This window comes from Pelodiscus sinensis, chromosome 18, assembly GCF_049634645.1.
Source record: "Pelodiscus sinensis isolate JC-2024 chromosome 18, ASM4963464v1, whole genome shotgun sequence".
NCBI lineage: Eukaryota > Metazoa > Chordata > Testudines > Trionychidae > Pelodiscus > Pelodiscus sinensis.
In genome coordinates, this window is record NC_134728.1 from 32,278,411 (window position 1) to 32,294,541 (window position 16,131).

Below are 16,131 nucleotides of genomic sequence, written 5' to 3' on the forward strand. Positions count from 1 at the left end.
GAGAAACATGGGCACACTGATTGAACTCCCCCCTCTCCCCTGCCAAAATAAGTCCCAAAAACCCAGGACCTTTGTGAGAGGACCGTTTATTTGATAGCTGGTCTTGCAGGCTATCAAACCAACAGGCTTTCTTTGACAGGTATAGTTTCCACAGTTTTCACTTATGGGACTTCCTTTGTAAATGTATGGTGTGCTGTCTCCCCCCTTCCCCCGCCTGGGAAGTTTTAGCCCTGGAATTAAGCACCTTGGTGGAGAAGGATACCACAGTAAGGTGTTTTCATATGGAATTGGGACACTGTGGCCTTGGCAGTTAGGGTGACCACATTGGTGGTGGTGATCATGAGGTGCAGCTTTTGGCTTCAGAATAGTGGCCTGCCTCAAAAAATGCAGACCTCAGTCGAGATCTTCCATTCTATGAGAATGGACTCTTTGCAGAGCAGATGGAGGCAAGGCTGCATGGGCTGAAGGACATTTCAGCCACCCTTCACTCTTTGGGCATGCATACATCATAGCCTTTAAGAAAGCACGTTCCAGCTACCCCTGCCTTCAAAGCCTTGGCCGTTTTGACAGGGGCCTGCAAGGAGAAGGGATAGAAACATGATTGTCTGTCATTGCTACTGTAGGGAATAATTCCGGACACGCTGGGTGCAGGTGAAAACAAACAGAGGATTTATTGGTTCAGACAGCTGGTCGAGTACCCATCAGGAGTTAACCTGGTGAGCATTAACTTAACCAAAACATACATTAGATTATATAAAACAAAATACAGGACTATATAGCACTTTAAAGACTAACAAGATGGTTTATTAGATGATGAGCTTTCGTGGGCCAGACCCACTTCCTCAGATGAAATAGTGGAAGAAAATTGTCACAACCATATATACCAAAGGATACAATTAAAAAAATAAACACACATGAAAAGGACAAATCAAATTTCAGAACAGAAGCGGGGGGGGGGGGGGGGGGGGGGGCGAGGGGGAGGTAAATGTCCTTGGTGAAGGATCAATGCCCACAAAACAGATATCAGACAGGATCGCAAAGAAAAAGCAGTTTCTTGCCATTTCAATCAGAAAGGACATTGTCTCAACGACTTAATTACCTGCATCCTGCTTCAAAAGCCTTTTAAGACTGCACTTGAAAGAGAATCCTCCGACCTGTTATTCATGCTAAAATTCGAAACTTAACTAGAGCCTTTGTTCAGACTCAGGTGTAATCTTACCCATTACAAAGATAGCTTCCCCAATTATCACCACTAATATCATTAGCTCATAGACATTTACCTCCCCCTCCCCATCCCACTTCTGTTCTGAAATTTGATTTGTCCTTTTCATATGTGTTCATTTTTTTTTAATTGTATCCTTTGGTATATGTGGCTGTGACAATTTTCTTCCACTATTTGATCTGAGGAAGTGGGTCTGGCCCACGAAAGCTCATCATCTAATAAACCATCTTGTTAGTCTTTAAAGTGCTACATAGTCCTGTATTTTGTTTCAGCTACACCAGACTAACACGCCTACTTTTCTATCATTAGATTATATAGGTAGCAGATGGACAGAGGGGAAGTGATTTGATAGGTCTAGCAGCGGAAATGAGATAAGCACATAAGCCAATGAAATATAAAGGTTACACAGTATTTCCGCCCATTGCCAATTAAACATGTTATCACTAATACAGGTAGTTATTCCTAACAAGCTAAATGAGCCAACATAAACAGGATGGAAGCTCCAAAATGGACATATTGATGTTAACTTGTTTTGCTGAAATTGTGATGGCTACTGTGAGATGACTCCTTCCTTGTGTTGGCACAGTCCTTGGGATCCAAGCTGATTGATCTGAAATTACAGGAGACTGAAATTACAGGAGACAGTAAGAAAAACCATGCAGCCTGGCTGCTACCAGCCAGGCCTTATCAGAGAGAGAGGCCCCTTTGGAATGTAGTTGCCAGGGGAACCAGGGTCAAGTTAACTGCTGTCTGTGTGCTTCCCAGGCCTGGCCTAATGATTTTGGATTTGAGTACTCAGTACTCAGCAAGATACCATGGACAGTTTACCCTACAGCTACCCATCCTCCTCCTGCTCATCTTCACAGACAAGCCTTGCAGAGCATCCCAGGGGTCATAAATGCACTTTTTGAAGGTGAGCTCGAGAGATGCCTTAGTCAGCTTTCCAGATCTAACTTATTCTTAACTCACTTGTCTTCATTTCTACCATTTGGCCTGGTCAGGGGACTCCTTGGTCCAGCGGGTGTAAGAGATTAGGATCTCAGGACTATAACCTGCAATTCTTGGATATCCTTTCCCTTCCTCCCACTTGCCTGTCCTCCTTCATGGGCTCTTCTCATGAGCAACTCCCATTGAAAGAGTTGAGAACTTCCAGTTACCTGGGGGCAGTGAAAGAGACCCTCTGGATACTGCAAGAATATAGAAATGCTTTCCTTTCATTACCTAATCCCAAAAGCAAAAGGGGGCTCCAGATCAATTCTGGGCCTGCATTGCCTCCACAAATCTCTCAGAAAGTTGATGTTTCTTGTGGTCTGCCTAGGTCCAGGAGACTGGGACGCTTCCCTTAACTTGAAGGATGCATATTTTCTATAGTCCAAGATCGTAGGCAATTCATTAGTTTCATAGTGGGCAGATGTTACTTTCAATGTGTGGCCTCAAGGGGGTTCACCAAATGTCTGGTGCCAATGGCTGCTTACCTTCTCATCTTGCTGACTGGCTCATCAAGTCAGATTTCAGGAGTAAGTGCAGAGGAGCTTTAATCAGGTGAATTCCATGTGCTGTTTGAGCCTGTTGATAAATAAGAAAAAATCCACTTTAAAGTTGGTCCAGTGAATAGAATTCATTGGGGATGGTTCTCAGCTACACGTGAGTCAGAGCCTTCTAACCAGAAGCTTGTTTTCAAGCCACGTTGAATCTCATCGTCCATGTAAAGAATCACTTAATCACCATGGCTCATACCTTGCTGTGGTTGTTGGGCTGCATGTACATGTGTGTGAAGACGTGGCCAGCTCCTTCGTCTGAAAGCATAGTGGGCCTCAGTCTACATCCGTAGCAGGCATGACTTAGAGTTGGTAATTAGGATGCTAAATCACATCTAGTTACCCCTGGATTGGTAGTGCGATGCTGGGTTATCTCTGGAGAGATTTCCCTTGGTGGCCCTGGTCTGCAGAGCCTGGCAGGTCAAGCTCAGCATCTGTGGCTGCTGATTATCTGTCCTTCTATAGCAATGTCAGGGTGCTTAGAGCAGTTTGCATGGGATGCAAGGCTTTCTTTCCCCACTTGAAAGGCAAGATGGTGTGGGTTCTGATGGACAATACTGCTGCAATATATTACATCAAGAGGCAGAGTGGATCCAGGTTGTCAACCCTTTGTCAAGAAGCACTCCACCTTCAGGACTTTTATGTGCGGCATGCCATTCCTCAGGTACCTGTGCGCTTGCCTGAGACTAGGAATGTATTAGTAGGTCATCTCAGCAGGACTATCTTGTCTTGCCTCAAGTGGTCACGCTATCCAGAAGTGGATAGTGTAATTTTATAGGGGGTGGAGAAGTCGGGATGGACCCGTTCACATCCATGCAGAAGAAGAAATGACACATGTTCTCTTTGATCCGGGAGATGGACATGGGCCCCCTTGTCAGAGGCATGTTTCTTTCTGTTCGGGGCTCTTATCAGTGTTCCCTCTAATCTGCACAGAGCTTCACAGGTGATAATCAGCTCCTCCCAGTCAGTCAGCTCCTTGCATGGAGCCCTGAGCTGCTGATTGGGCAGGGTTGATAATCCCCTGTGAAGCTGCGCTGCCTTGCCTCTTAGAGGGAACACTGGCTCTTGTGGATGTTTTCATACCTGTAGTTTATCCTAATAAACCCTGTATGGCCTCACTCGAACTAGTTCAGCATCCTGCTGAACTTTTCAGTAGTTGCCCCACTTAAGCTGTGACTGGCCGGATCTGCTGTTCCAGAACCCAGGCAACTTTCTAAACATGAGCCTGACAATGCTGTATTGACTGCATGGTTAAAGACAGATGAATGGAAATGTGAATCCAGTGATGCCTGTCATCATTCATGGAGCACCCATGGGGAGGGTTCCTGGGTAGCAGGAAACCCTCCACGAAAGCAGCTTATCTGTCCAAATGGAAAAAGTCATGTGCTGCGTCTTAGAACGGTGTATCAGGAATGAACAGGGCTTGCTTCAGGAGATCCGGGATTATCTTCTGCACCTCAAACTTCAAGGTTTGTCCCTGTCATTGATCATCCTGCTGCTATTTAGGCTTTCTACCATCCATTCCAATGCATGTCAGTCTTCACTCATAATACGACTCACTTTTTGAAAGGTCTGGAGTGTTTCTACTTGCATGTCCAGGATCCAGTCTCTCCTTGGGAACTGATTTTTCTTCTTTGGGTGATGTCTCCGTGGGTGCTCCATGTATGATGACAGGCATCCCTGGAATCGCAAATCGGAGTTTTTTCTAAGCAGTTGCTAGTTGGGCCGAGCATGCGCAGCAGGTGTGTCCCCCTGCTGACCATTTGACTGTTGAGCATGGTCCGACCCCCTTCCCTCTGTTCCTCTTCAACTGTCCTAAGTCGCAGATAGAGGCTCCATTACACATCAACTTTCTGGAGCTCAGGGCTGTCAGAAATGCTTGCAATTGCTTTGCCTCTTCCACAACCAGCTGCTCAGTTTGTATTCTCACAGACAACATGACCATTTTGTACTACATAAACAGGTGCGAGGAGCGCCTCTGTGCACCGAGACCAGACCTCTGTGCACCGAGGCAGTCCGCCTCTGGAATTGGTGTATAAGGCACGGGGTCATCCTAAAAGCTACGTACTTATTGGGTGGTCGACAACACTGTGGCAGATGCCCTGAACCTCAGCTTTACAATTCACCACGAGTGGGAACTCCACCCTGCAGTCACGGATATCATCATCTGCAAATTGGGCTATCCCAACATGGATCTCTTTGCAACACCGAACACCACCAAATGTCCCAAATTTTGCTCTCGAGCCAGACTGGGCAGGAGATCCAGGGGCGAAGGGTTCCTCCTCACATGGGATGAACCACTGTATTACGCCTTTCTTCCCAGGGTGTTGCACAAAATTCGGCTTCACGGTGCTTGAATTATTTTGATAGCCACTGCTTGGTCCACGCAGATTTGGTTTCCATCCCTTCAGGATTTGTCTCTAGAACCAGCTTGCCTGTTACCACATGGACATGACCTCCTATTCCAGAACAGGGGCAAGCTGTGTCACCCGAACCTGCAGTCACTACATCTCTGTGCATGCCTCCTCAATAATTCCATGACCATGAGTTCCAGTGTTCTGAGCGGGTGAAAGATGTCCTACTGAACAACAGGAGACAATCCACCAGAGTGACTTACCTGCAGAAATAGAGGCGTTTCATCTCCTGGTGTCAGCAGACACAAGTCAACCCTAGTGAAGCTCTGATACAAGCCATTCTAGACTACGGATGCATCCTGAAGACGGATGGATTATCTATCTCTTCAATCGGACCACCTGGTCACTATCTCTGCTTTCCACGAACTAATTGAGGGGGCTTCAGTATTTGCATGCCCATTATCAAAGAGGTTCCTCAGAGGTCTTTGCAATCTCTATCAACCTCGTAGGACGCCAACCCCTACATGGGACCTTAATCTGGTATTGACTGCTCTCATGAAGCCCCCCTTTGAGCCAATGGCTTTGTGTACTCTCTCTACTCATCATGAAAGTTCTCTTTCTTGTAGCCGTAACTTGTGTGAGGAGCACCAGTGAAATAGGCGCGCTAATAAAGGGTCAACCCTGTACAGTGTTGAGTAAGGATAAAGTGACTTTGAGGACGCATCCAATGTTCCTCCCAAAGGTCGGCACGATCTTCCATATCAACAAACCCATTGTCCTGCCTGCATTCTTCCCAAGACTTCATGCTTCTTCCAGGGAGGCAATGCTGCATACATTGGATGTACGAAGAGCTTTGGCATTTTACACTGACAGAACTCAGGGTTTTCGAGAGACCCCACGACACTCTGTTGCAATGACTGGCTTTTCATCTCGACTCAGAGAATTTCAAAATGGATAGCGACTTGCATTCTCCAATGCCATTCACCCTCCGGCTAACCGCTGCTAGCCTTACCGAGAGCCCATTCTACTTGGGCTATGGCAGCATCCACGGCATTCTTAAAAAATGTGTCTCTACGAGACATTTACTGGGCAGCTGCATGGTCTTCTGATCACACATTCTCTAAACATTATGCAATCCTGCCCCAATTGGCAAACGATCTAGCGGTGGCTACAGCAGTTCTGTCCGCTGCCATTAAGCAGTAACTCCGAGTCCCATCAACCGCATGGGACGCTGCTTGGTAGTCACCATGCATGGAGCACCCATGGGGACATCACCCAGAGAAGAAAAGGGAGTTAGCTTGTGCAGTAACGACTATTCTTCAAGGTGTTTGTCCCCGTGGGTGCTCCATGACCCTCCCTTCTTCCCTGCTACTTGGAGTAGGTCTGCTCTGAGGGGAGAGGGTCAGGCTGCACTCAACTGTCAAACTGCCAGCAGCACGAGATGCCTGCTGCGCACGCGTGGCCCAACTAGCAACTGCTTAGAAGAAGCTCCGATTTGCAGCTCCAGGGATACTCATCACCATATGTGGAGCACTCATGGGGAGACACATCTCAAAGAACAGTCGTTGCTGCACAAGGTAAGTAACTTCCTGTTGTTTTGCCAAGAGTAATGAGGCCTCCCTTTGAGAGCCTGTTACCCTGCTCTCTCTCCTACCCTGGAAAGTTTTATTCTTGGTTGTGATGTCAGTCCTGAGTGTGTCTGAGATGATCGCAGTACAGCATTCTTCAAGGATTCTTCATGGGTTCAGCTTGACTGCATCCAAGAGCAGTTGAAATAGCATACTCAACCAGGACACAGGTGCCATCAGTGGCCTTCATGGTGTGGCTTCTAATCCAAAAGATATGTAGAGCTGCTACTTACTGTCAGTCGTCATGGTCACATCTCATTGTGCGCTTACTCAGCAAGCTTGAGATGACGCTGGTTTTGGTAGAGCAGTGCTCCAAGCTGCACCGCTGTGAACGCCAAGCCCATCTTCATGGACACTGCTTGTTAATCACCTAAAATGGAATTGACACAAGCAAACACTAACTAAAAATGGTTACCCGCTTTTCATAAATGTTCTTCAAGCTGTAATGCTAACGTCCAGATTGCATTATCTAGACTCCTGCCCCTCTGCTGGAGTTACTGACAAGATGGAAGTGAGGAGGCATAAGGCTGGCGGCGCCTGAAATACCAAAGCATAAATGCGGTGCTCAAGGGGATCTCACAGCTGATCTCGCAGATATTGCTAAGGCAAAAATATCTGACTCTGCGCACTCAGAATGCAATGGACATGAGCTACATCTCTCGAAGACCAATAGTTATGAAAAGGTTGGGTAACTGTTTTTATGTGGAAGGAGTAAATTATTTTCTTATTCATGTTCTCCATACAATTAATGAATTTATACACATCTATCATATTTCCTCTTAGTTGTTTCATTCCAAGATCAACGGTAGGTAATCTTTTAATCTCTCCTCATGCATAAGCTGTACCATAGCTCTATTCTTTGTTGCCCTTCTCTATACCTTCTCCATTTCTAATATATCCATTTTTGAGAGGGCAACCAGAACTGCATGCAGTTAAAGGTGTGGGCATGCCACTGATTTATAATGAAATTTTGGTCTTATCTGTGCTTTTCCTGTTGGTTTTTAATATTCTGTTAGCTTTTTTGACGTCTGTTGCACAGTCAAGAAATGTTTGCAAAGAATTATCAGGATAACTTCAAGATCTCTCTTTTTTTTTGCGTGTCAGGTTACATATTTTTGTATATATAGTTAGGACTGTTTTCCAGTTTTACTTTGCATTTATCACAATTTAATTTCATCTGTCATTTTGTTATTCAGTTTTAAGAGATCTCTTTGCAGTGCGATTTGGCCTTCACTATCCTTAATTTATTATCACCTGCAAACTTTGTCAGCTCACTATTTATTAACTTTTACAAATCTATTTATGAATGTTAAACAGCACATATTCTGCTATAGATGTTGGGAGGACCCTGCTCTTTACCTCTCTCCTTTGTGAGAACTGACCATTTTTTCCTACCATTTCCTATGTTTTAACCAATTACTGATCCATGAAAGGACCATCTCTTTTCTCGCATGACTGCTTACTTTGATATAGTGCTTTTAGTAAGAGACCATGCAAAGGCTTTCTGAAACTATGTACAACTGGCTTGCTCTTGTCCATGTGCTGCTTGACTCTATCAAAAAATTTTCATATATTGGTGAGATATAATCCCTTTAGAAAAACCACATTAATTCTTCCCCAATATATTGTGTTAATCTATGTGTCTGATAATTCTGTTGATTTATTATAGTTTCATCCAGTTTCCCTGGTACTGAAGTTAGGCTTACCAGCCTGTAATTTCCAGGATTTGCCTATGGTACCTTTAAAAATAGATTTTGCATCAGCTACTTACTCATTCAGAGGTACAGAGGCTGGTTTAAACAATAGGTTACATACCACAGTAGTTCTGCAATTCCATATGAGTGCATTCAGAACTCCTGTGAATACTATCTGGTCCTAGTGACTAATTTATAGCTGTGTTCAAAAAACTATTCTGTTTACATCTCTGTCTGGAGCAGTTCCTGAGATATGTCATCTAAAAATTTAGTGTGGGAGTCCTCCCTCACATCATATGCAGGAAGGACCAATGCAAATAGTTCATGTTGCTTCTCTGCAATGCCTGTGTCTTCCTGGAATGCTTTGTTAGCACTGATTATCTAGTGATCCCTTGGATTTGGCAGGTTTCCTGCTTCTGATGGACTTTAAAAAAAATTGCTGTTAGTTTTTGTCTTGTGGTAGTTGCTCTTAAAATTATTTTGGCTTGCTAATTATACTTGACTTGCCAAAATGTGTGCTTTGTTGTGTTTTCTTCAGTAACTGCTGTGATTGCTTCTGTTTTCTGCATGCATTTTGGCTTAATTTTGCAATTCCATATACATGTTCTCTGATCAATACAGGTAGTTCTGGAATCTAATTCTGAGAGCTTCTGAGAGTCCATCTTTTTGCCATGACCCTCTGTGATATTGAGCGGGCAAGATCTGTCTTGAATCATTTTGGGAGAACAAATTTGTTGTATGTTGTAGTTGAGTTTTGCTGTTACTCTAGTTGAAGCTGCTCTACTCTGCTCCGTGTTGAGCTGATGCCAAGGTTCATCCCATCGTTATACTATATTTTCAACAATATTGCCGTTGCATGGTGGATGCATTTTGAACTGGGTAGCACTTTCCTCTTGGCCAGGAAGTGACTTTGCAGACCTCCTTTGTGAGTGATAGTCACTCTGGTTAGAGGAATTCTTGAAGCCAGTCTCATGTTGTCTTAATTCAAGTGTGGCATATGTTACCATTCTATTCGTAACTGATTTTATAGAAGCAATAATAGAGAGAGAAGCCTCCCTCAATTGTTCATTCCTGGAATTGCATAAAATTAATGATTCATTTAAAATGTTTCATAGAGGTTCCATCTGATAATTAGAAACAAATGTACTAGATTTGCATGTTCATTGTTACTCTCACCCTGTGTATCAACTCATCCATCTTCTATTAAAAAATCCTAGAATGCTAATTACAGTATTCAAAGTTTACATGAAAAATTGTCAGAAAATGTAAGTATCTCTCCAACATGTATGTCCACAACAAAATAGATTAAACTGGTCAATTTTTGTCAGCTTTTCTGTGCTGATTTTAATGTTTTCTGCAAGTGCTGCAGATGCTTAACTCTAGTAAAGATTTTACTTTTTCTGTATAATTACTTTTTCCTCCAAAACTGTGTGTTTTGAACAAAATTATTCACGTTCAAATGGAGGATTTAGGAGGTTGCTTCTTTTCTATAGCAGATTAATTAACTTGGTTAGTATTTCACAAGTCTTTGCATCGTACTTGTACAATTTTGTATTAACAGTATGCTTTCACTGTTTTAAGAAGCGTAACTGTTTTGTAATTGGTATTAATTTGAACTATCATTAGGGGTCTTAAACTTATTACTTTTGCTGAGACCTGGATGAGCTTGCAGTTACAGTTAAATGAAATATTTCTAGAGTGCATGCTTCATAATTTCAGCTATCCCCAAATTGACATGCTACACATCACCTTAGGATGGGATGCAGAGATAAGTTTCTTAACAAACTAAATGACTGCTTCTTGGAGAGGCTGGTTCTGGAACCCATAAGAGGCAATTCTTGATTTAGTCCTAAGTAGAGCGCAGGATCTAGTCTAAGGGGTGAAACTATACATAAAACAAATAATGTAAGCAGTAGAGAAACCATGGGAAAACATTTTTCCCATATATTGCTGTCTCTGTACAAGAACAAACTGCTTATGCATCATTCTTTTTAGTTTTGCTAGTGTTAGTAGAACCACTATATGTATGGCCTTACATTATAATCATGCTACTGATTTTTGAGGCATCTCATTTTATTCTTAACCAGAGTTATTTCAGTGAGCTCTTAATTTGCATAGGTATCCAGCTCATATTGAAGAAATTGACTACGAGGAAGGAAAAGTGCTTATTCATTTCAAACGCTGGAACCACCGTTATGATGAATGGTTTTGTTGGGACAGTCCCTATCTGCGTCCCTTAGAGAAAATTCAGCTAAGGAAAGAGGGATTACATGAGGAAGATGGATGTGGTGTAAGTTGAAAACAGTGTATTTAATGAATTCGCATTATTCAGCTAGTTACATATTGCATTTTATTTACATCCAAAACCCATTGAGGTCCCTCAATGCAGCATGTACGTGGCCAGATGTAATTTGTCATTGTTTAAGCTTAGTGCTGTACCATTAGTGTGGTACAGACGGAAGAAGAAACAGTTCCTGCCTGAAGGAGCTTACAGTCTACATAGAATGGTGTCAACTTTTTTACATCTGTAGCTGAATGTAAATTCTTCCTCATGAGCAGGCGCTGTTGCAGTGTTTGCCTGCGGAAGGATAAGGGTTTTTTATTAACTAGGGATGTTAAATTGCATTGAATTCTGTAAACGTGTAACAGCTGATATTTACAGAAGTTACATGTTTGTACATCAGGGGCCAGGCGTAAACACCGGCTCCTGCTTGTCCCCCTTCCCCTCAGAGGCAGCAGTGTGGGGGGGGCTCCGTGGGAACTGGCATGTGTGGGAAGCCAGCGTAAAAGCAGTCTCCTCATGCACACCAGCTCTTCCCCTCTCCCCCCGCCTCATGTAGAGGCAACAGGGGTCTGGGGTAAGGGAAAGAGGGCCCTGCGTGTAACTGTTAGGATTAATCAATGAACCCAGGCTTATCGGTTAATTGTTTAAACAGGTGCATTCTCTCAACCCTGCTTTTAACAAGGAAACCATTCTATTGGTTTAATGAAGCAGTATATCTTTTTTTAAACCTTCCTAATTTTGTTTCTCAAATTCAGCAAGTGTAAATTGTTAGTTTGTTTTTTCTTTTTGTAGGGATTTCATATAAATGACCAGGTATTGGCTTGCTGGTCTGATTGTCGGTTTTATCCAGCCAAAGTCACTTCTGTTAACAAGGATGGTAAGATGCAGCTCTTTATTTTGTTGTACTTAATAACTGGATAAATTTGTGTTCAGAATTTCCTCGTTTCCAGAGAACATGGCACATGTCTGAAAGCAAGTATTTATTATGCTACAGAATGTTACTTGTATAAAAAATAGTTTTTCTGTTCTGTAATTTCTCATTAAATGTTGTCGATGTGCGAAGTGGGTATTTTTTTCTCCAGCAGCTAGGATCAGTTACCTAATGACCTACCTTGAAAATGGCATAACTGGAGGGGGAAGAAAGATAATCAATTAATTAAAATTTATTTTAGCAACTTGACACAATTGCTAAAGAAATGTTTGCAGCAGAAAGAGGCCAACATCTTTTTTTTTTGTCATTGTAAAGGAGAGGATCCAAATTGATGAGAGACACTTTCTTTCTCTAAGATTGATATTAATGCTTTCACCCTTAATGTATTTTTGTTTGGCAGATGACCGCTAAATAAATAAAATATAAAGAACTTCTGAAATATCTGGGACCTTCTTGCATATTAGTGAAATGGTCATGGTGGGACCTTGAAGTGCAGTGGTCTGAAGTTTTTCTTTTTCAAATGTGCACAAAACATTTTCACCAAAACTACCTCTGTGTTCTTGATGAGTGTGTCAGGTCTACTATTAAATACAGAAAAGTGGGAAAGAATGTAGATAGGTATTTTCTGTTGGAACTGAAATTATTCTACATTTAAATCAGGTATGCTTTACTTCCAGCAGAACATATTTTCTGCCTCATAGAATTTGGAATTCAAATTTATCTTCAGTATGCTTCCTAGAAAATGTAATATAGGAAACACTGTTCAGAAGTTCTGATTCAGCCTAGATAATAGAATTTGGTCCAATATAATTTTTAAATGTCATTGAGGTTTGTATCACTTTGTACAGCTCTCCAGAGATTGTTTGCTGTGGAACTCATTCAGAGATTGTGCTGAGTTACAGAATAATAGAACATGTAGATGGTATTGAGCTTTCCTGGGCGCAACCTACTTCTTCTGATGAGAGGATCTGAAGAAGTGGGTTGCGCCCACGAAAACTCATGATACCATCTACATGTTTTGTTAGTTTTTAAGGTGCTATCTACTCAGCTACCCCTCTGAAGCTTAAGTTACAGAACAATGTTCAGCCTAAAGATTCTTATTATAGGTCACTAAAATATGTGAAACACTCAGTTTGACACACTGATATGCAGAAGCAGAGTTGACCTGTATTCAGCCTCATAATTACTGGACTCTTTTGTCCAGCATAAGTAAGGCAATTGGTCTAAGGCAACTGGATCATTAGACTTGGGTATCCGCTGTTAGTGGATTATTGTCTCGTGGAATTCTTCAGCAGCTTCTTAAAATTTTCAGATGTTAAACAATTTTTCATATATATCATTCAGTAACTGATTTGGTATAGGCAATTTAAAACTTGTCATGGGTAAATATCTATTTGGGGTATTTTTACATCTATTCGAATATTTTCATAAATGAGGAAAGATGCAAAATAATATGAAGTGCCTCAGTTGCAGAAAGCTTAAGCAAAATCTATTCTTCACCAATTACAAAACTCCATGAACAAATAGCAAATATATTTAATTATTGCTGTTCCAGAAGTTAAGCACACATCCAATTTCTGTCTTCTGCACACTCTTCCTTCAGTGGCACTACTAATATGAATACTGTAAACTGGAAGCAATTGCTCATATTCCTTAATTTGGCTTGGATCCCTTTTGAATCTTTTAAGTCTGAAAACTAATGCTTTTGTTTTGCTTTTTCACTCAAAGGCATAGACTTAATAAGAAATGATTTCACTAGTGAATTCATTCTTCTCATCGAGTGGCGTCCCTATGGGTGCTCCACTCAGGTCTTGGTGCATCATTGCGCTGCTGATCGGAGGTTTTTGGTGAGCGCTGTGCCTGCGCACCCAGCATCTTCGGCTTCTGCTGTTTGCCAAGTATGCGTGCGGTGTGAGCCCCTTCAATTCCTTTTCTACCATCCTCAGCCGAAGAGAGAGTCAGAGCAGTGTTCTTCTTCCTGAGAGGAAAAACAAAAGAAGACTATAGTTAGTTTAGAGTTTCTTCATAGTTTAGTCAGTTAATGACAGTTTTCAACCTTCTATTAAAAAAAAAAAAAAAAAAAAGAGAGAGAGAGAGAGAAGCACTGCTGCCATGGCTTTTCCTTCAGCATGCCAAGTTTCCCCAGCCTTAAAAGATGCAACTCATGTCGGAACTCGATGCCTATTTCTGATGGCCATGCCTCTTGTGTTAAATCCTTGGAGAGACTCATGCAGCACATAAGTGCTCGCACTGTCAGAACATTACAGCCAGAGCCAGAAGAGACTGTGAAATGCAGCTCAAAAACCTCCTCTGGGAGAAGTCCCTACAACTATCATGGGATAAACCTGAGGATACATGGGGACTGCAAAAGCCCATTGACAGGGCGACTTCACCGCCTGCAAAGGCTCACAAGCTTCGCAGGCTTCCCCGGCATGCTCATTACCAGTTCTGCCCAAAGCCTCTCGTTCCCTGGTGCCGTCAGTCTCTGGCACTATGGAGAAACGCAAGTCTGCCCCAGCCAGGAGAGCTGAGTCAGAACCCAAGCGCACTGCACCAGCCAGTGCAGCTGAGGCAGTGGCACCTACAAAGCCACATATGCCACAACTAATGGCTCCCACAGGCACCATGACAGTGCCTGAACAAACGATCTCTGGTCAGACGGTACTCAACCGCCCTCTGGCACTGCAGCATAAGTAAGCGCTGAACAAGACGCGACACTTAAAAAAATCTCTTTAGCCAGGCACACGGCTCAGATCAGGAGCTTGCTCACCACGCTCCTCATTGGTGTCTCATGCCCAGGGGCATACTCATATTCCAGACAGGGCTCCCCACTCTCTTGCACTGCTCTCACCAAGAACTGACCGTGGCAGCGAACATAGCATATTTTCGTCATGCCAGTCATTTCCGTTGGGATCAATGGCTTCCTGGCATTCATTTTGTGATCATTCCCTACACCAGCATCCTCTGTGGCCCAACCAGCTGAGGATGTATCCTCAGTAATAACACAAGCGGGCTCCAATGACATTGATAACTTACCTCATTCGGATTCAGAGTTCCTCACACAACCCTAGATCCACTAGACCAGGGGTGTCCAAACTTTTTTCAAAGAGGGCCAGATTTGATGAAGTGAATATGCGTGAGGGCCGACCATTTTGTCTGACATTATTTGAACCATTGAAATTAAATGCAAATTAACTATTTTATGCAAAGTTTATTGCAAACAGCATACTTTTCATTTCGTCACATGGATGACAAATCTGAACAGGTGTTAAATCACTCTGCCTTTCATATCTGAAGGCCAGATGAAAAAAAAATCCAAGAAGCTGAAATATATGTCAGGAACATTGTAAAGTACATTACATATTATTTGTAATAAAGGTTGTCTGTCAACTTTTAAGTTCAAAAAATATGAACAGGAACATAACTCAAGTATACATGTTGTGTCCAAATAGATTTATAACTGATTTAGACCAACTGACATTAACTGAGATTTTACAATGTATTCATCTCAATACATATGGATTCGTTGGGGGCCATAAAAGATAGATATTGCCAAATTACGTGTGGGGCCGTATTAAACCGGAACACGGGCCGCAATTGGCCCGCGGGCCAGACTTTGGACATGCCTGCACTAGACCAAATGAGGTAGTTTTCCAAATATTGCCCTCTCCACCGGTAGACAATCTAAAACAATTTCAAGAATTATTTAAACAGGTAACTTAGTCACAGGACATGACGCTCCAAGAGATACAAGACCAGCAATACAAATTACTGACGATACTACAACCCACGGCATCCTCAAAGATAGCTTTGTGGATGGGTAGAGCTATCTTGGAGCCATCAGACATGTTTTGGCAAACTCCAGCCTCTATACCCCCAACAAACTGCAGTGCGGACAGAAAGTACTTTGTCTCTGCATAAGGCATGGACTTATGCTTTGCACATCCCCAGTTGAACTCATTGGTTGTAGTCTTGGTTAATCACAATGCTAAAACCCCACAATTTAAGTCTACACCCCGAGACAAAGAGCATAAGAGGCTGGATACCCTTGGCTGCAAGGTATGCTCTTCTGCCAGCCTGTGATCCAGGATATCAAATTATACAGCCCTCCTGGCTAACTATGAACAGGCAAACTATGCTAAACTACAGGACCTGCTACAGGACCTTCCTGAGACTGAGACCACACCTCCAGTCCATCATTAAGGAGTCATCATTTATAGCAAAAACTGCCCTCCAGGCTGCAGTGGATATCGCTGACACGACGGCTAGGGCCACAGCTACAGCAATCGGAATGTGTAGGGCTTCATGGCTGCAGTCATCAGGGGTCCCAAAAGAATTGCTATCAAAGGTGGAGGACTTCCTCTTTCATAGAAAACATCTGTTTGCCACAGACAGATGAAATCCTACACTCGATGTACACATCACTCTGGGGATGTACACTCCACCTGATAAGAGACGCAAATATGCCCCCTACCAAAGG

At 42.8% G+C, this 16,131-nt stretch overlaps 1 protein-coding gene across 13 annotated transcripts in view; it reads left to right on the plus strand.

The window, feature by feature from the left end:
* PHF20 (PHD finger protein 20) overlaps positions 1–16,131 on the plus strand; it is a 190,082-nt gene that overhangs the window by 32,548 nt on the left and 141,403 nt on the right. For 12 of the 13 annotated variants that reach the window (XM_075900752.1, XM_075900754.1, XM_075900761.1 and 9 more), the window contains 2 exons: positions 10,555–10,726; positions 11,513–11,597. The exons of the other annotated variant lie outside the window; for it this stretch is intronic. In XM_075900752.1, the coding sequence (XP_075756867.1) occupies positions 10,555–10,726; positions 11,513–11,597 (257 nt within the window). The remainder of the gene's footprint in view (positions 1–10,554; positions 10,727–11,512; positions 11,598–16,131) is intronic. 13 annotated transcript variants of the gene reach the window in all.